General features: G+C 55.7%; 1 protein-coding gene and 1 long non-coding RNA gene across 3 annotated transcripts; one reads left to right on the top strand and one right to left on the bottom strand.

Annotated features, from left to right (window-relative positions):
- Positions 1-3,726: 3,726 nt before the first annotated feature.
- On the bottom strand, positions 3,727-17,085 carry WNT10A (Wnt family member 10A). Its single transcript, XM_019976975.2, has 4 exons — positions 16,496-17,085; positions 15,187-15,449; positions 7,556-7,935; positions 3,727-4,847 (listed from the first exon to the last, which is right to left on the bottom strand). Exons 1-4 carry the CDS (start codon positions 16,606-16,608, stop codon positions 4,350-4,352), a joined length of 1,254 nt encoding a protein of 417 aa, XP_019832534.1. The 5' UTR covers positions 16,609-17,085; the 3' UTR covers positions 3,727-4,349.
- LOC139177378 (uncharacterized) lies at positions 16,414-24,182 on the top strand. 2 transcript variants are annotated; one of them, XR_011561830.1, is made up of 5 exons: positions 16,414-16,593; positions 17,593-17,677; positions 21,267-21,429; positions 21,604-21,661; positions 22,739-24,182. It is a non-coding gene; the product is annotated as an uncharacterized lncRNA (long non-coding RNA). The 2 variants fall into 2 exon arrangements; XR_011561829.1 differs by having other exon boundaries at positions 21,604-24,182.
- The last annotated feature ends 6 nt before the right edge of the window (positions 24,183-24,188 follow it).

Below are 24,188 nucleotides of genomic sequence, written 5' to 3'. Positions count from 1 at the left end.
CCCCCCAACTTCAAGGACGAAACCCAGCGAGGGATCATGGGGCGTCCCAGCCTCCACGCAGGACTAGGGAGCAAAGGCAGCCGGAGGGCCCCAAACAGCCTGGAACTTGAAAAGGGATCCCCTTGAGCCAGCCCGTCCCCCTCCCCCAGAGGAGCCCGAGGGGGCCGCTGGCAGCAGGAAGCCCGGGAAGGGCCCGGAGGCGCGCAGGCCCCACAGCAGAGCGGTGATTACAGGGACCTGTCCCTCCCGCCCCCGGCTCGCACTCTCATTAAGTCATTTTTTCCCCTGTTGGAAAGTCCCCGAGCCTTGAGCGCAGGGGTTGGGGCGACCGCAGGCAGCTGCCGGCAACCACATGAGAAGGGGCGGGGGGAGCGAAGGAGGGAGGCCTCAACTAGGGCCTGGCCAAGCTCCAACGTGGAAGGCCCCCTGCCGGGGGCTAGCTAGGGGCGCATTAATTCGGAGGAAGGCAAGGGAGGGCCCGGATGCCCCCGACCTTGCTTCTCATCCACCTGGCCCTCCTACAGCTGCAGAGGCCTCTGCCTTTGCCTCTCCCTTCTTCTTTTTTCTGGCCTAGGGACCTTGGGCGACTGAAAAGCAGGATGCCTAGGTTCTGATCCCCCACTCCAGTCTGGCTGCCTCTCCCTGACCCTTAATCCCACCACTGCTTGCTGATCTACCCACCCCGTTCTTTCTTAGGTCCCTCCCTTCTAACCTTTGGGACCATCCAGGCTCCATGATACTTTTTCCTCCTGCAAGGCGTTGGCCCAGTGTCCATCAAGGTGAAAGGTGTTGGGGTGGGGATGGCTTTCTCCCCATCTGAATGAACTCTAGTCCACCTTCTGTTCTCATTTCCAGATCTGAACCTTGGTCCTTTCTGAGCTGTTGGCAAGTTCTTCCTCCCATTTACCTTCACCATCCCACTTTAGTTCAGTCTATTTCCCCTATTTCCAATCAGCACATTGATTTCTGCCTCACTTTTCAGCCAGTGTGTATAAGCCCAGTGCCTCTCGGGCCCCATTTCCCACCCCTTATCACCTGCACATCTCCCTTTAGGGTCCCAACCAAGTCCCACACACTCTTTTTCAAATGTGGGGTCCAGCTTTGCTTTGAACTCTAGTCAGCTTCAGACCCAGAGAGAGGTTGCGGAGTGGGCAACACCCTATTTGTTCCTTCTCCAACTTTCCCTCTCTTTCTTTACAAGGTAAAGTTAGCATATATCAGATCACCATGAGAGTTTCCCTGGTGGCTCAGCGGTAGGTAATCTGCCTGCAATGCAGGGGACACAGGTTCGATCCCTGGGTTGGGAACATTTCCTAGAGGTGGAAATGGCGGCCCACTCCAGTATTCTTGCCTGGAAAATCCCATGGACAGAGGAGCCTGGTGGGCTATAGTCCACGGGGTCACGAAGAGTCAGACACAACTTAGTGACTAAACAACAATAGATCACCATGACTTGACTTGGTTTGACTGGGATATGCCCCCCACAACCTGGTGTTCAGTGCTCCACCCCACGGCTCAGCCCTCCCTCTAGAGGTACACCTTTTACAGTGTTATAGCTCCTACCTCATTATCCCAAACCTCATTCTATATCTCTCATCTTCAGTCTCTCCTCCCCCAGCTCTGTCCTAAAGCCTGAAAGGCAGAGGAGGCTGAAGCCACAGCTAATGATATAGTGGACGCTGCTGAGGGCTAGAGGGGTTGGGAGCGCCTCCCCAGGCCTTCATTGCCTCTCCCTTACCTCCTACCCTGAATGGGAGGGAGAAAGAAGGCAGGTAACCCAGCCCCCACAGCTCTCTCCGGAGTGAACAAGAGGAAAGGAATGAGGCAGGTGTGTCTGGCTGCTCCTGCCCACCCCTCCTCCCAGGGGACTCTCACCCGCCTGCTTGTGGGGCTGTCTTTGGGGGGATGGGGAGAGAAACCCTGTCTTTTCCAGAGGCATAAGAGCTGAGCATGTGGAAGGCCCTGCTGCTTTAGGCAAGTCTGGGAACTGCTGGGATGCAGCTGGAGGGAAGGGAGCTGAGGGCAAGTGAGCGGGGGCAGCTCACCCAGGTGGTGACCCTACGGGGGTGCATCACTAGGAGGGCTTCCTTCCTTCTCACCCCTACTCAGTGGTGGAGAGACATGAGTTAGGGCCAGGGAGGTATGGAGATGTGTGTAGGCTGCCAACTAGGAAAAGGAACAAGACTTCATCCGTGGCTGGTTCATCAAGAAGGGTGCCATTCTGGGGTAAACTGAGGCAGGCAGCAGGACTCTCAACTGTGAGCAGCAGGAGGCCTGGATGAAGTTGATGAAGAGTACTTTCCCCAAGATCCTGACCTCGCCTCCCTTTCTACTGCCTCCTCCTTGAGGGTCTATTCCAGAAAAACATCAGCTCTGAGAGCCAAGGACAGGGCAACGCTGGACCTAGGTTGCCAGCTCCACAGTGTTCTTCTGAGGGTCTAGACGGGAGGCCAACTGACCTGCCAAGGGTACCCCAAGCTGGAGATCTGGGGGCACAAGAGGCCCAGAAAGGATGTCCCCCCCTCCCCAGCCTTACTTACACACCCCGCCTCCCCTACCTGGACTCAGAGAGACCAGAATCCAGACAGTGAGTCTCCTGGCCCTCCCCCGCCACCCTTCTCCCCAGCCGCGCCTCCTAGCCCCACCTGCTCCCCGGGGCGCTGGGCTGGCTGGGTTGAGCTGGGTCTTGCCCAGGATTACTGCTCTCAGAGTGCCTCCTGTCTCTGCTGACGGGTGCTGCTGGCCAACACTCGTCCTGGCTTGTGGCAGAGGGCTCAGGCACAAGGTGGACAGCTAGAGTTCTGGCCTCCAGGGCTCCTGATCCGGCCCTTTGCCAACTTCCCCACCTCCCATCTAATCCAGGCCTTATCTCTGGTTGTCTCTCCTACCCGGCCCTCTGCTGTCAACTTGTCCCCAGTCATTCAGTTCCCCAGACAGCAATCTATGTGGGAATCAGACCATGACACTTGCCTGCCTAAGACCCTCTGAAGGTTCCCATTTCTCTTACATAAAATCCCAACTCCTTACCTTGGCCTGGAAGGACACATCATGTGCCAATTCCCCTACCCCAACCTGGGCAGCTCCTTTCCGACATCTGTCCCTTGATTTCTTCCCTCCAATCACACTGGCCTCTTTGCTGTTCCTTTTGAGATCTTTCTGACCTCAGAGCCTTTGCATTCACATGGCCTCTGCCTGGAAAGCCCTTAACCCTCAATTTGTGCATGGCTCTGGCTTCCCTGATAGCTCAGCTGGCAAAGAATCCGCCTACAATGCAGGAGACCCCAGTTAGATTCCTGGGTCGGGAAGTTCCCCTGGAGAAGGGATCGGCTACCCATTCCAGTATTCTTGGGCTTCCCTGGTAGCTCAGATAGTAAAGAATCTGCCTGCAATCTGGGAGACCTGGGTTCAATCCCTGGGTTGGGAAGATCCTCTGGAGGAGGGCATGGCAACCCACACCAGTATTCTTGTCTGGAGAACCCCCATGGACAGAGGAGCCTGGCAGGCTACATATAGCCCATGGACTCGCAAAGAGTCAGACACAACTGAAGCGACTTAGCATACATATTGTACACAAATATTTTAGCACAGCTTTCCTTATCATGAGGTCTCAGAGTGCAGTTCTCTCCGACCAGCAGGTTTACCTAAAGGGGCCCCACTCCCCACAAATCATTCTACATCCAGCACCTTGCTTTATTTTCTTCACATCACACAGCATTGCCTGAAATGTCCTTGCTTGTGCATTTTCTTATTTATTGCCCATCTTCCCCAGCCAGAATGTAAACTCCAAGAGGGTAGGTGCTGTGTCTCTTATTCACATCTGTATTCCCAGCACCTCTCATCCCCTCAGAGTGCCAGGCCACAAAGAGTGCAAAATAAATATTTGTTAAATGAACGAGGAGGGGCAGGGGCCGGTGGAGGAGAACCTCTGAGGCCTCTGCAGAAACACTTCAGCTCAGTGATGGCCATTTCTTCTTTGTATTCCTCCTCCCCCTACCCACCAGTTCCATTGGTTTCCTCCCACTCCAGGGGAAGAGGTGAAGAGATAAAGGAGCAAGCCCAGAGCATGCCTGGCTGACGCTGCCCTAAAGTGTGGGGCAACCCCCAGCCCAACGGAGCTGTCTGAGCTTGGGGCAGATATCCGGGAGGCAAAATCTGTCCTGGAGACCACAGAAGTGAGTGGGGAGGTCCAAGCAAGCCTGAACTGTCCTGTGATTGAAGTCTTGATGACCTCAGGGCTGGGAGGTTCCTATAAAATCTCGTGGTCCAGCCTCCACTCCCAGGAACCAAGGTGATGTTCGGCCAAGATCGCACGCCACAGAGGAGCAGCCTGAGGGAGGAGAGCCGTCGGCTCACTTGCAGACACTGACCCACTCAGTGATGCGGCACTCCTCACAGACCACGAAGCAGCACCAGTGGAAGCGGCAGTGACAGCGCTCACTGCGTGTCTGCCGAAGGATGTTGTGGCCGCGGCCACAGCACATGCTGCCGCAGCCATCAGGGCCCGCACTGCTCTTGTTGCACAGGCGGCCCACGGTGCCCGCCGAGTCCAGGCGCGGCTCCCGCTCGCAGAAGTCGGGCGACTTCTCGAAGTAGACCAGGTCGGCGGGGCTGGCGCGGCGCCGTGGCCCCGGAAGGCCCGGGGCGGGCGAGGGTGCCCCCGCGGGACCGGGCTCCAGCTGTCCGCTGTTGCGGTTGTGCGGGCGGATGAGCGTGGCGCGGTGGAAGCGGCTGCGCAGCAGCGCCCCCACCGCGCGGAACTCGGGCGTCACCTGCCAGCAAGTCTTGAGCTGGCAGCTGCCTGACGTGCCATGGCACTTGCACTTCCGCCGCATGTTCTCCATCACCGCCTGCAGAGGGAGGCACGGGGGAGGGTGACGCCCGCGGCCGGCCCCACTGCCCTCCTCCCCACGCAGACCTTGGCCTGGGAGAATCTCAGAGGCTTTGCAAACCAACTCCCATTGAACGGAGGCAAAGGCTGAGGCCCGAAGCCGGTGGGTGCGTGGCACAGCTTCTCAACCAGGCAATCAGGAAAAGAGTTCTGCCTACTCTTCTGCTGTTCTGTCTTCCACCTCCCACCCCGTCAGACCCCAGGGGAATTCCCTCCTTCCTGCACTCCTCCTCTCCCTCCGCCTTTCCCAGCAGCTGCAGGGGGCCCTTAGGGCTGGAGGCTCTTGCTTCCTGAGGGGGATCCCAGATCCTCAGGGAAATTCCCTCTTCTTCCAACCCTCAGGTGGGGACCAGGAGCAGGGGTGTGCTGGCCCCACTACCTCCCAGCCCAAAGCCTCTGGCCTCACTCCAGGCTGTGAGCAGAGACTGTGGGGAGTCTGAGAAAGCCTCTTTCTTCCTCTGGGCCCTGTAGCACTTTGCAAGAAGCCTAAGGGGAGGGCCAGGGGCTGGAGAGATTTCCCTTCCCCTCCTCCCCATCATACAGGCTGGGGCTTATTCTGCCCAGCACTGAGTGCCACCATTCCTCCTAGGAAACAGCATCAACAGGAGCCAAAGTCTCTACCTGAATACAGAACCAAAGGAAACACAAAGAGCCAGACCCCCAGGGCAATGAAAGTGGAGAGAGGTTCCCGGGCCTCCAAGGGAGCTAGTTACCTTAATACAACCTACCCACTTCTTGCCCAGCCCTTAGCCTGCTCTCCTGAGTCTCCTCCCAAAGAGCCCCTTCACGTTATCCTCACCAGAGACCCCAGAGGAAACTGGCCACATGTCCCTCCCCCTGCTCCACTCCAAAAACACAAAGCAATGATCTGGGGCCCTCAAACCTCGGCAATAGGGCCATAAGAGAGGGACCTCATTCCTCCAAGTCTTAAAAGGCTCTGCAGCTTGTATGTGCAGCCTGTGGTGTCAACACCACGTGGAAAGCAGCCCAGTGCCTCCCCAGGCCAACAGCTCCAGAACATCTGCTTCCCACAGGCAGCAGCCATTAATTAACCAGTTTAACAAGGAGAAGGAGGCACTGTCGGTATGGGCTGAGGTAGTAATGGACGCTTGGGAAAAGAGCTGCATGAACAGGGCAGAACTGGGTGGGAGCTGGATGTGACCTGAGGGTGGGTATGCCTCAGTTTACCTCACCTCTCAGTCATGATGGGAGAGCTGAATCAGCTCCAGTCTTTATGGAAGAAGGAGGTGAACCGGCCTGGGCTGAGAAGCCAGGAGAAAGGGGAGTGAGATGGAGAAAGTGCCAGCCAGAGTGAGGGGAAGCCAGACACAAGGCCTGAGCAGACTGGGCAGGGCCGAGAGAAGGGACAGGGGGCTGAGCAGCCAAGAAAAGATGGTGCTGAGCTACCACTAGGGTTAGGGAGGCATCTTCACGTAGACTACACTATAGAATAAAGGGTTCAGGACTCAACTGCTTGGAGATGAATCCTGCCTCTGCCACTTTCTCATTAGTTGCATCACCTTAGCCAAGCTTCTTAGTTTATTTGTGCCTGACTTTCCATATCTGAACATGAGGTGAACAATAGAACCTTCATAGGTAGGTGTAAGTGAAATACGCTAATATACAGTATACTGCTCCAGAACAATGCCTAACAGAGAAAGGACTCAATAAATTGAATGTGTGCTATTACTTTCCCTTCTTTCTTTCCTCCACATCTCCGTCCCTTTGTTTCTTCCTTTCTGTCCTCTCCCTCTCCTCCTCCCCTCCCCTTCCTCCCTCTCCTCTTCTTCATCTTCCTCCCCCTCTTCTCCTTTCTCTTCCTCCCTTTCCTTCTCCTCCCCCTTTATCCTCCTCCTCCCTCTCCTCTTCTTCTCCCCCCTTTAAAATGAATGACCTTTGAGGGAGTATGAATATTGGAGGTGGCGGGGATGCAGAGAAATGAGGATGAAAACACAACAGTACCACTGTGGCCCCAGGGAATCTCCCTTTGCAGGAATTTCTCATTCTGCACAGAAAGCCTGGGAGAGGAGGGGTGTCTATGCACAGGGAAACAGAATCATGGAACATTCACACTAGGGAGCCTTACGGATCATCCAGTTCAACCTTCTAACTTTATAGACGGGGAGACTGAGTGGCAGAGCTAGGCCTAGACTTGGAGGTCCTGACTGCAACCCAGAGCTCTCCCCTCTGCTCACAGCAGGAACTGGGAGGATCAGGCTGCTCAGCAGAGGGGAAGCTCTTCCAGGGCAGAGGCTGTTTTGCCCTCATAGCCCCAGGCCTAGTCTGGTGCCTGGCACACAGTAGCTAGCCAACACACATTTGATGACCAAATTAGGAGGGGGCAATGATAAGTTGGGGCTTCCCTGGTGGCTCAGACAGTAAAGAATCTGCCTGCAAGAGACCTGCGTTGGGAAGATCCCCTGGAGGAGGGCATAGCAACCCACTCCAGTAATCCTGCCTGGAGAATCCCCATGGACAGAGGAGCCTGGAGGGCTACAGTCCATGGGGTCGCAAAGAGTCGGACACGACTGAGAGACTAAGCACACACAACGATAAGTTGCTGAGTTAGGGATAGTGGTACGGTCTCCAAAGGAGAGATGAGCCCGGAGGAGGGGAGGGGCCCTAGGCAAAGGGGTCTGAGCCGGCCCAGCGGGGTGGGGCGCTCACCTGCCTCCCTACTCGGTTGTTGTGGAGCCTCATGCGCGCATGGATGTCTCTGTGAGGTTCCCGGGAGTCCAGAAAGTCTTTAGAGAAGCGCTCTCCAAAACCCACGTCAGGGCTGCAGCCGCCCCACTCCCAGGAGTCCTGCAGGCCGGGGCTGGCCGGGGGCAGGGCAGGGTGCTCGGGAACTCCGTGGCTCAGGCCCTTGCCGCGCTGCAGCGCTTCCAGCTGCAGGCGGTGCAACTTCCGACGGAAGGCCTCCTCGTCGCCACGCCGGGATGCGTCGCAGCCGCAGGCCCTCAGTTTGCCCAGGGCGCAGGCGTTGGATACCGCGTGCACCACGCCGGCTGCCGAGATGGCGTAGGCGAATGCACTTTCTCGGAAACCTGGGCGTAGAAATGCGGGTTTTACGGCCTTTGAAGGGCCTTTATATCCCATCCCTCTGCCCTCCCCACCCAGCTTTCTCACCGCACCGAGGGGAAGCAGAGGCCCAGTGTTGGGCGGGGGAGGGATCTGGTACAAGGACATAGACTCAGAGAGGGTCAGAAATTACGCCGCTGGAAGTTCTGCACGCGGGATGGAATGCGGGAGGTCTCCCCCACAGCCCTCCTTTTTGAACTCCTTTCCCTTCACCCTTAGCAAGCTCAGAGTTTGTGTCTACAGCTCTCCCGTTGGACAGACACCATCTAGTAAACAATTTTTTTTTTTTTTTTTTGCCATCAAAGACTTAAGTTATTATCTCATGCAATATTTGCAATTTTATGATAAGCCTGCAGAAAGAAGGCAAATTTTAACCTAAAAAAAAACCAGTGATGGAATGCTGGGCCCCAGGGGATGGTAATGGGCAGAAGGGTAAGTAAGAGGAGATGGTGTCCTCCTAAGGTTCCCAGCCCCAAGATATCCTGACTGCAGCCACCAGCTTGGGCACATCATGGAACACCCTCTGATGGCCAGGTACCAGAGGGAGGGAGAAGAACCAGCGGAATTTCCCCCTTCCCTGCCCACGTGACATCCCAGAAAGTCTGCTCAGAAAAGGGCATTGCCCAGCCACCCTGCCTGCGGTGTCTTCAGGTCAGCTGAAGAGGTTGTCTCAAGGATGCTAGGAGTGAGCCCCCTGCTGACTCGGGGTTAAGAGTAGTCATGTTGGACACTGAGAAGGAATGGTTAGCTAAGGCAGATGCCTTCATGAGATGCTCAGGGGTGCAAAGCTTCCAAGATGGGTGACTCTCAGGAGCCCAGGACTTGTCTACACTGCTCCTCCTCCTTGACATTCCCAGCTTGAGCCATCCTCTGGGTCTGTGGCAGGGGGAGTCCTACTTGCAGAGGAGGGTTGGGCTTCTGGACCTGCAAGCTACATCTCATTCTGCATCTGAGAAAGGACTGGCAAAGGGCAGGTCTCTGACCAGCCTCTGAACCAGAGAGAGTCTGAGCAGTGGGAGAAACCAAGGGCAATAACAGCTCCCACATGAGCAGGAGATTCAGCTGAGCCACAGATACCTGTGGGGAAGCCAGAACTCGGCTGGGAGCTGATGACTTAGGAGAGGCCAGAGATTCAGAAGAAAAAACTCTGGATCCTACTACCTCAGCATCAAGACTGAGAGGGCTTGGAGGCCTCACTGACCCCAGAGAGCCAACCAGGACTGGACAGAGACCCTCACCCAGTCCCACCCCTAATGCTCACCCTCTGCATCACAGGGCCCTGTCCCCTCTCCCTGCCTGGCAAAAAAAACAAAAACAAAAAACAAGATGTGTAAAAGAATATGAACTCTGGAGCCAGACTGCCTGGGTTTCAATCTTGGCTCTTCCACTTACTAGCTGGTAATAGCTATGTGACCTTGGCCAAGTGACTTGACCTCTCTGTGCCTCAATTTTCTCATCTGTAAAACATCTGTCTTATTGTTGTTCCAAGAACTGAGTTAAGAAATTTAAAATGCTTAGGATAATACCTTACTCCTAGTAAGGACTACATAAACACTTGATATTATTGAGAAGTTCCTTCCTGCTGTCTGACTTCACCCACCGCTGCTGCAGTTTCAGGCTATTGCTCTTGTTTCCCCAGCCAGGCCTGGAGCTCTGCAGCTCATGGCTCACTTGGGTCACCAGAAGCCCATAAAGCAGATGATCCCTCTTTAGCTTCTCATTCCAGCTGATGACATCTCAGGACCTTTTCTAAGAAAAAACTAGCTCTGAGGAAACAGGAAGGAATAGAGAATAGGCAGGAGCCCTCAGAAGGGGCCAGAAGAGTAGACAATGCCTTGGGAGGTGGGACCCAAGGGAAAGAAAGGCAGACTCTAGCTGAGGCGCACACCCTGTATTTATCCCTTGCCTTTTATCTGTGGGACCCTGAGCACTTATTGCTTGGGGTGGGGGAGTCATCAGCCTGCTTCTAGGACAAATGGCCATATATAGACCACCAGAGGCAGCCCAGAAAGCACCCCTCCCAACACACACACACACACACACACACACACACACACACACACACACACAGTACAAAAGAGGGGTAATGGAGCTGGGCCCAGCCCCAGCTCTACCAGCTCCCAGGCCTGGCCACTTTCTACTGAAGGACATTTGGCTCTGGAGAAGACCTGCTGCTGAGTTAGAAACCCAGATAGCACAGTTCCCAGTCCTCTGACCTTGTCTATGCATAACACCAGGCAAGAGCAAGTTGCTGGTTCCAGGAGATGTGCTGGGCCAACCCAACCACCATCTTCCAGGCTCCATTACATTCAAGGGCTTGCCTAGAGGAGTCTGGAGAAATGTAGTCCACAGCCTACAGAGAACACCCCTACCAACCCCGGGCAGCTAAAGACACCATCCCATGGCCTCTGGCACCTCTCACAGCCACGTGTAGGAGTGACCAGGCAGGGCTTATATGGTCATCCTCTGCTCCAAGCATTCAGAGAAGTCCAGCCTATTGGGTCTGCCCCCAGCTCCCATTCTGGGCCCCAGTTTCGGTCCTGGCCCCAACTGTCTGGGGCAGACGCAGGCACAGTGCCATCTGGCCAGCTGGAGGGGGAGAGGGGTGGGGCCTTGGCCAGCTGGGCTGCCCGGAGCACTGGGGGGTGGGGGCTCGTTAAGACGCACAATTAGCCGCCCTGCCTTTGATCTGGGACAGGGACTGCCAGCATCTAACTGGAGTCAGCTGCTGCTACAGGACGCAGCCAACGGCCGGGGAAGGGGCTGGGGGAGGAGGTTTGGAGGGCAGGGAAGTGTGGAGGAGAGATGACTCGGGAGCCGGTGGGAACTAGGAAGGTTTAGAGAAGCTTGGGACCTGCCCATTCAAGTCAAAGAAGGAGGAGAGGTGGAGAAGTCTGGTCTCCATTCCCTCCACACAAATAATCTGTATGCAAATAATCTGTGTGTGTTCATGTTCCCGGCCTGGGAGAGAGAGAGAAAGAGGGTTACCTATATGTGGGAACACTTAGGGGTGACACTGAATGTACAGTCACATCTTCACAATTATGGGTAGGTGTTGGTATGTGAGAGTGCGTGTGTACATGTGTGCATGTCAGTTCCATTTTTTGGATTACTTCTCCGTTGTACCAGTTCACCTCTGGGCACCGGGTAGGAGATCATGGTGGCCTTGCAGCTTAGGAGGCAGTATGCAGGGGGTTGAGTGCAATTTCTAAGAACAGCTGGCCTACACTTGAGTCCTGGCTCTGCAGCTCATGTGCAAGCTGTGTGACTAATGGCAAGTTACCCAACCTCTCTAAGCTTCATTTATAAAAGGCGGATAATGATAGAACCTACTGCATGGGATTTGTTTGAAGACCCTACAGTATAGGTAAAGTGCTTCAGAACAGTGATCAGCACACAGCAAGTACTTAATATGTTTTGGGTAATTTGTTCGATCCCTGGGTTGGAAAGGTCTCCTTCCGGAGAAGGGAATGGCAACCCACTCCATTATTCTTGCCTGGGAAACCCGATGAACAGAGGGACCTGGTGGGTTACAGTCCAAGGGGTTGCCAAAGAGTCGGACTCAACTTAGTGACTAAACAAATGAGACTAACAGGACTTTAGGTGATCCTGTTAGGATATGACTAGGATTATGGTTAGGATAATCATTAGGATATGACTGCCTGTGCCTCAGTCTCCCCATGTGAGTACCATCACATATCCCAAGCCCACGCATAAAAACAAGACTCCCTGAGGGTGAAATGTAAAAGGGAGGTGAGAGACAAACAGCCGGGGCCTTGGAGAGCAGAGGCTAGACTCTCAAATTGCTGGGTTCTCCTGGGCTGGGAGCCTGGCTTACTGCAGAGCCTCACACCCCCTCTTTCCATCCATTCTGAATGAGTCTGGGCCTTAGGGAGGGCGGTACCTAAACTGTGCCAATGCTCCAGGACCTGCTGCGTGATCTACTTTCTCCACCACATCTGTCCCTGTCCTCTCATCCCCTCTAACTCCAGTGCCCAAGTCCAGCTCTAAACAGCCCATTCCTCAAATCTCCCTCTGGTCCCTGCATCCTGAGTAAGAGATGGAGTTCTTTAATCCACATAATAAAGAGCCCCTTCTAGCCAATGTTTGTCCAGCATCTCACCCACCCAAGCACCAACCGTGTGAGTCCTCAGAACTGAAAGTGGGGGATATCAGGATCCTTGGGTCACAGCTGCCTCTGAGATGGGGGTGGTCCTCTCACAGTTTATTTAGGACTCTAGTCCCCTAGAGACCCCACTCTCCCTGCCTCCCAACTCCCAGGTTCCAGCAGCCCCACCTCCCTATGCTTGGTTGGGGAAAGCCCTACTGTGTGTCCTGCTTCCCTAGCACCCACTCCAGGTGCTCAAACACCCTTCCCTCTACCTCCTTCATGAGAACTCCATCCCTTCAGCCAACCCATCACAGGAAAAGTGTCAGGACAATTAGATGACAGTGACAGCACTCAGGTGGAAGACCTGAGAGACCACCTCCTGGTAGCAGTCTCTGAATTTTAAACGCAGCGGCATGCATGTGCATGCTAAGTCACTTCTGCCCGACTCTTTGCAACCCCATGGCCTGTAGCCCACCAGGCTCCTCTGTCCATGGGGATTCTCCAGGCAAGAATACTGGAGTAGGTTGCCATGCCCTCCTCCAGGGGATCTTCACCACCCAGGGATCAAACCCACGTCTCTTATGTCTCTTGCATTAGCAGGTGGGTTCTTTACCCACTGAGCCACCTGGGAAGCCCAAGTACACCTTTAAGAGAACTCCAACGGCAGCCAGGGTCAGAAGAGGGGTCACCATACTGATATGCCATATGGGGAAACTGGGGTCACCTGATCTCCTCATGGACAATCTATGACTTGAAAAGAAGGGAGACTGGGGGAAGAATCCAGTCCAGGGGCTCCTTACCGCCAAGACTGGCCCATGGGATTCAAATTTAGCTAGTCCTTGAGGTGATGGGCCAAGAAAATGGTCCCTCAAGAGTGTGGAGTGAGTGAGGCAGGGCAACGATGGCCCTGGGAGGTGAGCAGAGGGGTAGGGGGTGGACATTTCTTTCCAGAAGCCTTCCGAGGAGGATGGAAAGGTAGAAATGAGGTGTTGCAATGGGGGAGGTGGGGGCGGGGGGAGAGGCAGAAGCCATAGAGGTAGGCCAGTGTTCTGAGGCCAAAGGCAGGAGCCCAGCCTCCCTACAGGAGTCCAGGAGCCGCGCTGTCCCGCCCCCTCCCCGCGCTGGGTGCCGCCCCGCGCCGGCTAGCCCCGGCAAGTCTCCCCCCTCCACACCTCACCTCCCCCCCTACCCGTCCCCCCAGCTCACCTCCCGCTTATTAAACTGCAGGTGAACCCGGAGCGTCTGGCACAGTGCCAACCCCGCGGGGTTCCACCGCTCCGAAGCCTCCCCCAAGCTGCAAAGCCCCCGTGTCCTCCACCAGCCCGAACGGGCCTCCCCCCGGTCGAAGCAGTCGGGGCGCCTGGGTTCACTCGGTCTAGAGGGGGCAGGAGGATCAGAGGGAAAGAGGGGACACCGAGGCCCCGGGAAGAGGGGCGAAGAGCTAGCCTCGCCTCTCCCCTAAGAGACACGGGTGCCCGAGTCCTCAGAGAACGGAACCCGGAGCAAACTCGGGGCCCAGCGCTGGCGAGAACCGGACTTCGGGGAGCGCGGGTGACCCAGAATCCCGGAGTGGGTTCGGGCGCCCGGCAGCGGGGAGCGCCGGCCCGGCCCGGCCGGGGCAGGAGAGATGCAGGGGCCTGTCACTTCGTGTCCGTGAGCCAGGCGGCAGCGGGGGCGGCCAGGGCGGGGCGTCGGGCCGGAGTTGGGCCGGCCAATTGGCCGGGGGGTCGCGGGCATCCTCTCCGGGCAGACGGCTGGAGGGGCTCCGGGGCGGCGGGGCGGGTGGGGCGGGAGCGCGGGACCGGGTGGGTGGGGGGGTCGCCCTCTTTGAGAGGCGCGCGGCTGGGGCCGGGAGCCGTCTGCCGCGGCCCGCGGGGATTAGTTCGCGGCTGCATGCCGCCACACGCGTCGGGCTGGGCTCGGCCGGGAGAAACAGCGCCCCGGGCGCGCGGGGGAGGGAGCAGGGAGAGCGCGCGGGGGCGGGGCGGGCGACCAGGGGCTGGGCTGGGGGAAGCTGGGGTAGACCCTGGTCTGGGGGCTCCGGGGATGCGCGGAGAGGTCCTGGTGGACAGGGAATGCCCCTGACTCAGTTCTTTCTGAAATTAGGGTACATTAAAGTCTGACTCTCCCAAAAGCCCCTGGGCCCAAAGGCCACCGAGTACAGGGGTACCTGGCCTCCTCTGCTGTCACCTGAGAATCGTACAAGTCCCAAGGAATCAGGTCCCCACGCTGTCCCACCCAAGTAGTTGCACGGAGGAGAGATATACCCAGTTAGGTCCATCCAGGAGGCAAGACCCCCATCTTTTTCCAAAGACCTGGATCAAAGCTTAAAATACCAGGGCAGGAGGTGGGTATGAGTGGAACTGAGTGAGGAAAGCGCCTGCCATCTCCAGCCCAAGCCACTCTCGGGATTGTCCGGGTGGGTCACCCAAAAGTCCAGGGAGGCGGACAGATAGTAGGCTGCAGCTTCTCCCAGCCATGATGGGGAAAGGGATAGGCAGAACGGTAAGTGAAGCCTACTGGGCAGAAGACAGGCACACACCCAGTGCCTCTGATTCAGAGAGGGTTTGCAGGGCAGCAGGGATGACACAGAGGCTGGTGGTGTTCCCCGCTGGGAAAGGCTTCTGCAGAAGTATAGTTTTACCTGCTTAGGCTTCCCTCACCTACACTGTTGGGCAAAGGTTCATGTGGATTCTGGGTACTTCATCACAGGCCCTTCATCCTAAATGCTATTTACTAGTTGGGTATAGGGTAAATTGAGACAGGTGACCGATATGGGTATTTCCTGGGCCTGAGTTATGCAGTCAATCTCAGGGCAGGATAACCCAGGAGTTCAGTTCTCAGGCATGAAACCTGCCACCTGCATCCCACACAACCCAGCCTGGAGCCACATATGCCCCATTTGTCTGACTGCCCACCTCCCCCCAACCATGGACTTGCCCAGAGCAGAAAGAGGCAGGAGGAGAGCAACAAGGGCCAAGAGATGAGCATCTGGGGAGCTTGCCAGCTTGAGGGAGTGGGTTAGGGGATGGCTGGTAGATCAGTTCTGGAGTGAGGGTGCTGAATGGGGTGGGCAGGGCAAGGGTGAGGGGTAAGAGGCAGCTACCTCTGCTGAAGATGGGACTCTCATAAGGGATCTTGTTTCGAGTCTCCAGACTAGAGCAATTCCAGCGCTGATCCCGGAACTGGTGCTGGCACTCATGGATGGCAATCTGGATGCCCTGGATGGCTGAAGCAGCCACGTCAGGGTGGCGCACACACACCTCCATCTGCCGCTTGCTCAGGCCTGGCAATGTCAGGCACACCGTGTTGGCGTTGAGCACGGGCTCCTGGGGGAGGCGGAGGCCCAGGATATCGTTGGGTGCAGACCTGCAGGCAGGTGGGGTTGGGGTGGGTGAGCGTTTTGGGGGCTAGGAGGGCCCCATCTAATTATACACACTGTCCCAAAGGCCATAATCCCTCAGTTCCAACCCCTGCTTTCGAGGGTTGAGCCTATCAGTATACCCCCAAAGCACTCTCCTTTTTCTCAACCTTCTCACCATCCTCCCCTCCAAGACAGCCCACAGGGCTGCACACCCACACCGATTAACATGTGCAAATGGGCACACATCCGGTATGCCTGCACACACAGTATTTCATAAGTACATCCCCAGGCATTGATGCTCTCAAGCGAAGCGTTCTCCCAGAGACCACTCCCAACGGTATGCTTCAGACAGTCACATTCATGCAGACACACTTCTGCACACATTGAAGTGGACACACAGATGCAGGAACACTTACCCACATGCACACTTCATCAGACATAGTTATATACATACACACGGACACTCACAAGTTCACACACATGTTCATCTGAACATACATTGATCCATGAGCCCTCGTATCCACACATGTGCACACACAGACTGCTGTTTACAAGTCAGCTTGCTGGGCTCACTTGACCACAGACAGAAATACACACACACATACACATGCATATGCACCCTAAGAACCCTTCTAGCTGCCATCTCTCATTGACCCCACCTGGGCAACCCCCTTTGGGCTCCCAACCCCTGCCTCTGCCTAGGGGCAATCTCCAAGGTAAAGCTTGGCAATTTGAGCTTACTCCTGGGGTGAGGTGTGTACCGCCAGCATAGCAGGGACTCCAGGTTGGCACTTGCTGCCCCCTAAACACACACTTCCCCCTCTAGTAGCCATCACTCTTCTGGGCACTGCCCTGTCTCCCTGGCCTGCCCTTATTTTGTCACCAGTTCAATCCCCTCCTGTGAGAGTACTCTTTTCATTGGTCACAAACACTTTCCTGCGACACCGTCCCTCCCTCCTTTCAGGGTCCCCTGCCCCAGCAGGCACGCAGAGGCCCCTGTGGCTGGGGGTCCCAGCTCTCCAGGAGGGCGGGGCATAAGGTGAGGGCTCACCTGGGCACGGAGGCAGCCAGCAGCAGTAGGAAGAAGAGGAGAGCGCAGAGCGCGGGCCGCGGCTGGGGCCGAGGTCGGAGCCGCAGCCAGGGGCAAGGGTGAGTGCTGCCCATCGCGCGCAGGCCGTGATGGGCCAGGAGTTGGGGGCTCACAGCCCGGTGGGACCGGCGAGCCAGGGGCGACGGCGCATGATCCGCGGGGGGTCGGGGCGGCTGCGACACACAGCTCCGACTCGGGTCACGGCTCCCGGAGCAGACGGTGCCCGCCTCCCTGCTCCATGGGGCAGCGCCCCCGGGCACCGCCCTCGGGTGGGGGGGCGGCGGGCGGGCGGGCGCACCGGGCACCTCCTGGCACAGGGGTTCGGGGAATTTCCCGAGGCCCCCCTGCAACAACTCCTGGTGCCTCTTGAGTGTAAGGGGGGCCCGGAGGTGCTGTGGGCTAGGGAAGAGAGGCTGGGGTGCCGGGGAGCCCCCAGAGCACAGCGCAGTGAGCCTGTGCTTCCGAGGGCTTGCGAGGCGGGCGGCGGGGTGGGGGGAGTAGCGGGGGGGCGGCGCTGTCTGTGCCCGGCCCCACCGCCCAAAAGAGTGAGTGACTGTCCCGGCTCGGGGAGCTCGGGCCGCCTCCCCTTTCCTTCCCCCCCCCCCCTACTCCCCGAGTCTCAGGGCTCTACCCCACGTGACGTCACGACGACGGGGGAGGGGGGCAGAGGCGTGTACTCCTCCCGAGGCCACTGTGTCTGCTCAGCATTGGGGTGGGAGCGGCTGTGCAGACCGTGCGGGGAGGGGTGGGGAGAAGAGGTGTTGGGGTCTGCGCGATCAGGCCCAGGGCGGTGCCAGTGAGCCGGCTGGCTGGTTTGTGTGGGAAGGTGTGTGTTACTGCGAGGTGTGTGCGCCTGACTGAGCCGCAGCTGCTGGGGAGCCATCCCCCGCCCCCCACCCCCCACCGCATATACACACCTGCAGGGGCTGGCCCTCTGCTCGCCTCCCCCACCTCAGGAGGGACTTCCCAGGCTTGGCTGCTGAGGCAGGTGTGGGGTCCTGCAGAGGGGGTTGGCAGCCCCCCGATCTTGCTCTTGTTGGCTGTGTGACCTTCAACAGGTGCCTCCTGGAAACGAAGCCACCCTCTGCCTCAGTGAAATGAGGTTAATGAGACCCACCTCATCTCATCAATGAGCCAGTGAAGGTAAAAGTCCTGGGACTCCAGTGAATGCTTGTCTGGGAGCAGAGCATCCAGGGGTGGCATACCCTAAGAGGAGGGATTAGAGAGTCTTTTAATCCTAAAAGTGTGCTTTGAGGTTATCTTATTTCATCCCCTTTTATTTCATAAGAAAATACTGAGGCTCAGAAAGGGTCATGACTTACTCAAGGTCACCCAGCAAGTTAGTGGAAGAGCTGAATCAAAGCCCACTTGAGCATAGCAGCAGCAGTCCCAACAGTGAGTCCTCCTTCCCCATGTCTAGCCTGTAGATATCCCAGGTCTCACCTTGGCCCTGTCTCTTGGTCCTCTGGGAGCTCCGGAACACCAGCTTCCTGGCTCAGGGCCACGCCTCTCTGGGATTCTTTTCTGTCCTCACATCCCAGCTGAACACTAGGTTTTGCCTAGCATGTTGAGTGTACCGGACCCAGGTAAGGGCCCAAAAGCCAGAGAGTCAGGGACAGAGGCTCCAGCTTCTGTTTCTGGCTCTAACCTGCACCCTGATAGCAAAACCTATTCCCACTGTGGCCTTGACATCCCCCTCTGTAAAATGGGCACAAGCCTCTCACTCTATACATATGCATCCCTCCCAACCTCACTGCCCCCCTCTCTGAAGAGAGCCCCTGCTGGCTTAAGGATAAACGACCAAAGCCTCTGGGCTCAGAGACAAAAAGGGGCCCATTCCTGGAATTGGCCCCCCCTGGGGAATCGAACGAGAAGGGTGGGGCCTTCCCTGTCCCTAGACTGTCAGGTGGTGGTGGCGGCCTGAGCAACAGCAGGCTGACGGCATCTCCCTCCTCCTCTCCCCCATCTCTGCCGGGAGCCACCGCAGCTGTCAGGAATTAAGGGCTTGAGGCTGCTGGGGGTGGGGGTGGGGCAGTGGGGGGAGCAGTCTGGCTGGACAGCAGGGAAACAGCCGGGGGCAGAAAGCAGTCTGCGTCAGCCAGAGCCGGGTTTGACCCCAGCCGCCCCCTGCCCTCCCCACTCTCCCCTACCAGGCTGCAGGAAGAGCGACAGCTTGGGTCTAAGGTTTGGGAAGGGTATGGGGAGGGGCAGGGCAGAACCAGTCTCAACCCAGGAAGGAGGCGTGAGCCCAGAGTGGGAGAGGGCACCAGCAGGGACAAGCCAGACTGGGGAGCTATACTCCCATTGGCTGCTGGGGAAACTGAGGCCCAGAAAGGCTCGAGCAATGGGTTCATAATCCAGGCTGCAGACCTCCTTACTCCGCATCTAGCATTCACACTAGCATGTCCCACACTTGATGCATTGTATGTTTCCCCTGGGGTAAGCCGTTGTGGGAAATTCCAATTCTGGACTCTGTGAAGCTGAATCAGCCTTTCCAGAGGGAAGACCTGGGGGTCTGCAGTTCTAACCAATGTCTCAAGCGCTTTTCAAGGGGACCACATTTGGGAAATGCCACTGACTTGGTTTAGTGGCTGATTTTTTTTTTCCCTTTGGCCTTCATCAGATGAAGACTGATCTCTTTGCTCCCCTACCACTATTCATGAAATACAGAAATGTAAGGGAGAGGGAGAAGACCCTTTCTTTGAAAACTCCAGGAAGCAAACAATGCCCAAGCCTTGCTGGCACTCAAGCATGGCACTAGCCTGCTGTCATGAGGGTCCAGGAGTGCCCCATCTGAGGCGCTTCTCCCTAGCCCTGGGAAGCGAGGGCTTACGTGGGCTGGCCTTGGCATATGTGAAGATGAAACCCTGAAAGGGTGTCTGCAGCTGGAGCCCCAACCTCATAAGACCCATGCCATGGGCAAGCCCCTATCAGCAGCCCCCAAGCCCCGCCCTGGCCCTGCCCTGGGCTCTGGCCCTCAGCCTAGCCCCAGCCCCCGCAGCCGCTGCCTGAGACCACAATTACAGGGGCCACTTGGGGTGGGGGAGACCAGGGATGAAAGGCAGCGCCGGAGAATGGTTCCAGCTGTGGCGGCTCCATCGGAGGTTGCGGGGAAGGGAGGGCCAGGGAGGCACCAGGGTGAGAACAGGTGGGACCCCCATGGCCCCAGCTGAGCCCAGTCCAGGCTTAGTCCTGATGCTCTGCTGGAGAAGGCTAGCTTTGTGAAGAAGGGAGGGAAGGAGCCCCAGAGTGATGAGGCAGCTCTTTGTCCTCTTGTCCAGGCCTCAGGGACCATGGTCCCCTCAGGAAGGTAAGGAAGGGGGAAGAGCCGGCAGCTCCAGTCTCCCAGACCCCTGTGTGTTAGGTCCGGAAGGGGAGGGGAAGAGCTTCCTGAGTCCTGGGCCTTCCTCCCGCCTCCCGCCCTTCTGCCTGTTTGTTCCGGCGTTCCTGATGTGGTCACGCACACATCTGGAGTGCCTCTGTGCTCTTCCCCCATCTCCCCAGTTCCACATGTCCCCCACCACTCAGCCAGCAGGGGACCTCGATGGCTCAGACTGTGCCTGAGGCTGGGCAGCTGGGTGAGCAAGACAGGGGAGGTGGGGTGGTCATGGTGTTGGGGCATTTCTGAGTTCTGCTTCCAGCCCCCATCCCAGTCCTCAGGGCAATGATGCAGAGCCACCTCCAAGCTTAAAGAGGACCAGGATAATGGTCAAAATGGTGCCTCCCGGGCCACCACTCTCACCTTTCACAGAAGGCAGTTCCCCGACTCCTGCTGTAGTTCCCAGTCTCTCCTGGTCACAGAAGATGGACGCTAACACATGAGTGCCCGTTCAAAGTCTGCAAGCACTCTTACCATGTGCTATCAGGTACCCTCATTTCATAGTGGGGAGACTGAGGCTCAGAGAGGGGAACTGACTTGGCCCAGCTCAAGCTGGCAAACTAGGTCTTTTTACCCCCCACTGCTATCGTGCTACGCCCACTGAATTCCTTTTAACCTACTAGGGATGGTGTCAGTTTCTGCCACTGCCTCAGTTGTCCTCCCTAGCATCACAGAAGAGGAAATCCAGCATCCCACACCCCATATCACCGCCTCCTACCACTACCCGGCACCAGAACCCGGCAGTAGAGACAGAGGCAGGCATCCCAGCCCTACATCTGGGTCAGCCTAGAGGTCTCAGACAGTCTGGATCCCTAGCAGCTTGACCTAGCTGTCCGTGGGTCTCCTTACTTCCTTTCCATCCTACCCTCTCTTACTGACAACTCTCTTGAGTTCCCCAGATGTCCTGCAGGTCCTGTGAGCCGTGTTAACAGGGAAGCTGGGCTCTGTGCACCCTCTGGTGGCCTCTGAGAAAAGTGCAGGAGACTTTTTTTTTTTAAACAGTAAGTGTTGCACCCAGCCAGGGAACTCTCAGGGGAGGCAGTTGTTCAGTCGCTCAGTCTGTTCTGACTCTTTGTGACCCCATGGACTGCAGCACACCAGGCTTCCCTGTCCTTCAGCGTCTCCCGGAGCTTTCTCAAACTCATGTTCATTGAGTCAGTGATGCCACCCAACCATCTTGTCGTCCCCTTCTCCTCCTGCCTTCAGTCTTTCCCAGCATCAGGGTCTTTTCCAATGAGCAGGCTTTTCACATCAGGTGGCCTAAGTATTGGAGCTTCACCTTCAGCAGCAGTCCTTCCAATGAATAATCAGAGTTGATTTCCTTTAGAATTAATTGGTGTGATCTCCTTGCAGGCCAAATGACTGTCAAGAGTCTTCTCCAATACCACTGTTCAAAAGCATCAATTCTTTGGTGCTTAGCCTGGAGAAGGCAGAAATGTGAATGAAAACCCTATCCTGTACAGTGCTTCATTTTTCTTCCATGGGCCCACAATGCTGGCTCCATTCTCCCGCCTTGGTAAGTTAGCCAAACCCCTTAGTTCAAGAGATTCTGAGTCCGAATTCTCCATGATACTTCCCTGAAGCCCAGGTATTTGACTTGAGGGAGCCAGGAGGAAGAAGATTGGAAAAGAAAAGAAAACCTAAATGTCTTTTCCTTCTCACTGCAGCCTAATACTTCCTCTCCATACAGGCTTCACTCCGGGGTAGCGATGTGGTCTTCGAGGGCTGAACCACGTGACGTCACACAGGTGTGTGTAGGGGGTACTGTCAGGGGAGAGCTGATGCCCTGGAAGCCATGTAAAGGGTCTGTCATACCCAGGATGAGTTCCCCTTCCCTCTCTTTCACTTGAAGAAATCTTCTCTCCTCGCTGTGCCCCAGTTCCCTGTGGTTCTAGGGGGGCTACCAATGCCAGTTGTGGTGGTACATTTCCCTGGACACTAGTTTTTTTTTCTTTTCCTGCACTATGGAGCATGTGGAATCTTAGTTCCCACTGACTGGACCCATGCCCCTTACATTGGGAGCGGGGAGTCTTAACCACAAGACCGCCAGGGAAGTCTCCCACACACACACCCCACCCTGCACTGTTATTAGTTCAAGGATAGGCAAGCGGGTCAAGTTGACCTGATCCCAGCTTCCTTAGGACTCCTGATGGGAATTCCATTCTTTTTTGATCTTTTTTGGGTCAGTGGCACTAAGAGTCTAAGAATGTAGACATAAGGCTGCCATATAGAGGAAGTCTGTCTGCAGCAGGAGAAAATAAGGACAGTATGAAAAGAGAGACAGACAAGTAGAAACAATCGACCTGGGAGTCAGGGTGAGAGAGAGAGAGGTGATGTCAATCATTTGGGCCCCTGGGCTCAGCAGTGCCTAAATTCAGACTTACCTGGACTTCCCAGGTATTTTTGTTGTTGTTCAGTTGCTAAGTTATGTCCAACTCTTTGTGATCTCATGGATTGCAGCACTCAGGCCTCCCTGTCCCTCACTATCTCCTGGAATTTGCCCAAGTTCATGTCCATTAAATCAGTGATGCCATCCAACCATTTCCAGGTATGAGATCCACTAATTAATTCCCTTTGGCCTAAGTTAGTTTGAGTTGGGTATCTTCATTTGCAGTCAAGGCCTGCCCAATGCCTGCAAAGCATCAGGTCTCTATCCCCTTTCTCACAGTAACTACCATTTATTAAATACAAACCTGACATAAATTATTGCATCAAATGCTAAGTGCTTTGCACATCTCAAAGAATCTGCCCTAAAATTATTTGAGGATGTGGATAGATTATGATGGGTGTAACAAGTTGCCCTTGTCCTACTGAGAATTCCACAGACAGAGGAGCCTGGCAGGCTACAGTCCATACGGTCGCCAAGAACCCGACACGACACAAGTGACTTAGCAAATACTCAGCACATTGAGAAGAGGAATCTGTTTTCTCCCCTTGAATTTTGACTGGTTCTGTGACTTGTGTCAACCAAAAGGGAATGACAGTGATGCTGGGTACCTTCCAAGGCTGGACCCTAACAAGACACTTGCAATTTCTGCCTTCAAGTTTGGCACAGTATAATTTGAAATCCAGCTTTATGCTGAGGCCACCATGCTGTAAGGAAGCCCAAGCTGGTCACATGGAGAGGAGGCTACTGGAGAAACTCTGGGACACTGGACATACATGAGTGAAGGCTTTTGGACTGTCCATCCCAGCAGAGCCACCAGCAGAATCAGCCAAGTGGATGACTACAACCAACAGCTCTGTCACAAAGAGCAGAACCACCCAGCTGAGTCCTGACAAATTCCTGACCTAAAGGATCATGAGGAATAATTACTTTTGGGTTGTTTGTTATGCAGCAATGGATAACTAAAACAATTATATTCCCATTGCATAGGTAAAGACACTGGGACTAAGATGGCCTATATCGTAAACTTCTAAGCAACAGCACTGGTTTCCAACCCAGAGTACCTGAATCTAACGTTCATGCTTTGCTCTGCATACCTTGATGGGAGAGTCATTCTCCACTGCAGTTTTTGGACTGTGGGGACACTGGGGGCTCTGAATCCCAGCCATTTGGCTATGTCCTCTTCCATTCTCTCTGGAGAAAGATGGGGGCCTTACCCTCAATTCTGGAAAACCCAGAACCCCAAACCTTCCTCTGTCCCTTTACCCTCACCATTAGCTTTCCAAGAGGAATCAGAAAGGCAGAAACGTGGTTGGATACCAAGAGAAACCTTGGCAAAGCTTTGCTTCACCTCCCTCTAAGTTTGATTGGAAATGCCATTCTAAGTTTTTTCAGTGTTAGTGGGGGTGAAGCTAGTTTTGATGACAGCAAAATCTGATGTTACTAAGGATATTTTCATCACATTCTACCATTTATAAAGTTAACATTTGAGTTTGGGTGGCCTTATAAGTCTACCCTCAAATTTCCCAGAAACAGAAAAACAAACTCCCCACACCCTGAATTAGGACAAGGGCTGACCTGAGAACTCAGCACACCACCAGAGGCTTCTGGTCCTCTTTCCCTAGATCCCCTCAGTCTGCCCATTAAAGGGGATCCCAGTTCTCCCCCAGCTTGCAGATACAGACCCTAGATGTGTACCAGAGTGAATAAGAAGAATGCCAAAGGCGGGATCTGGCACTCTTCACCACCAGGAGAGCCCAGTTCTGGAAGACAGATGGGGACCCAGGTGATGACCCCTGAGAGGCCCGTTCTATCAAAACCATCTCCCTTTACTCACTCACTCCTTTCAGAGCCTGTCCCATGGCAGCCCCCCCGCCCCAAAAACTCTG

Source organism: Bos indicus, chromosome 2 (assembly GCF_029378745.1).
Source record: "Bos indicus isolate NIAB-ARS_2022 breed Sahiwal x Tharparkar chromosome 2, NIAB-ARS_B.indTharparkar_mat_pri_1.0, whole genome shotgun sequence".
NCBI lineage: Eukaryota > Metazoa > Chordata > Mammalia > Artiodactyla > Bovidae > Bos > Bos indicus.
This window is presented reverse-complemented; position numbering and strand designations above follow the sequence as displayed.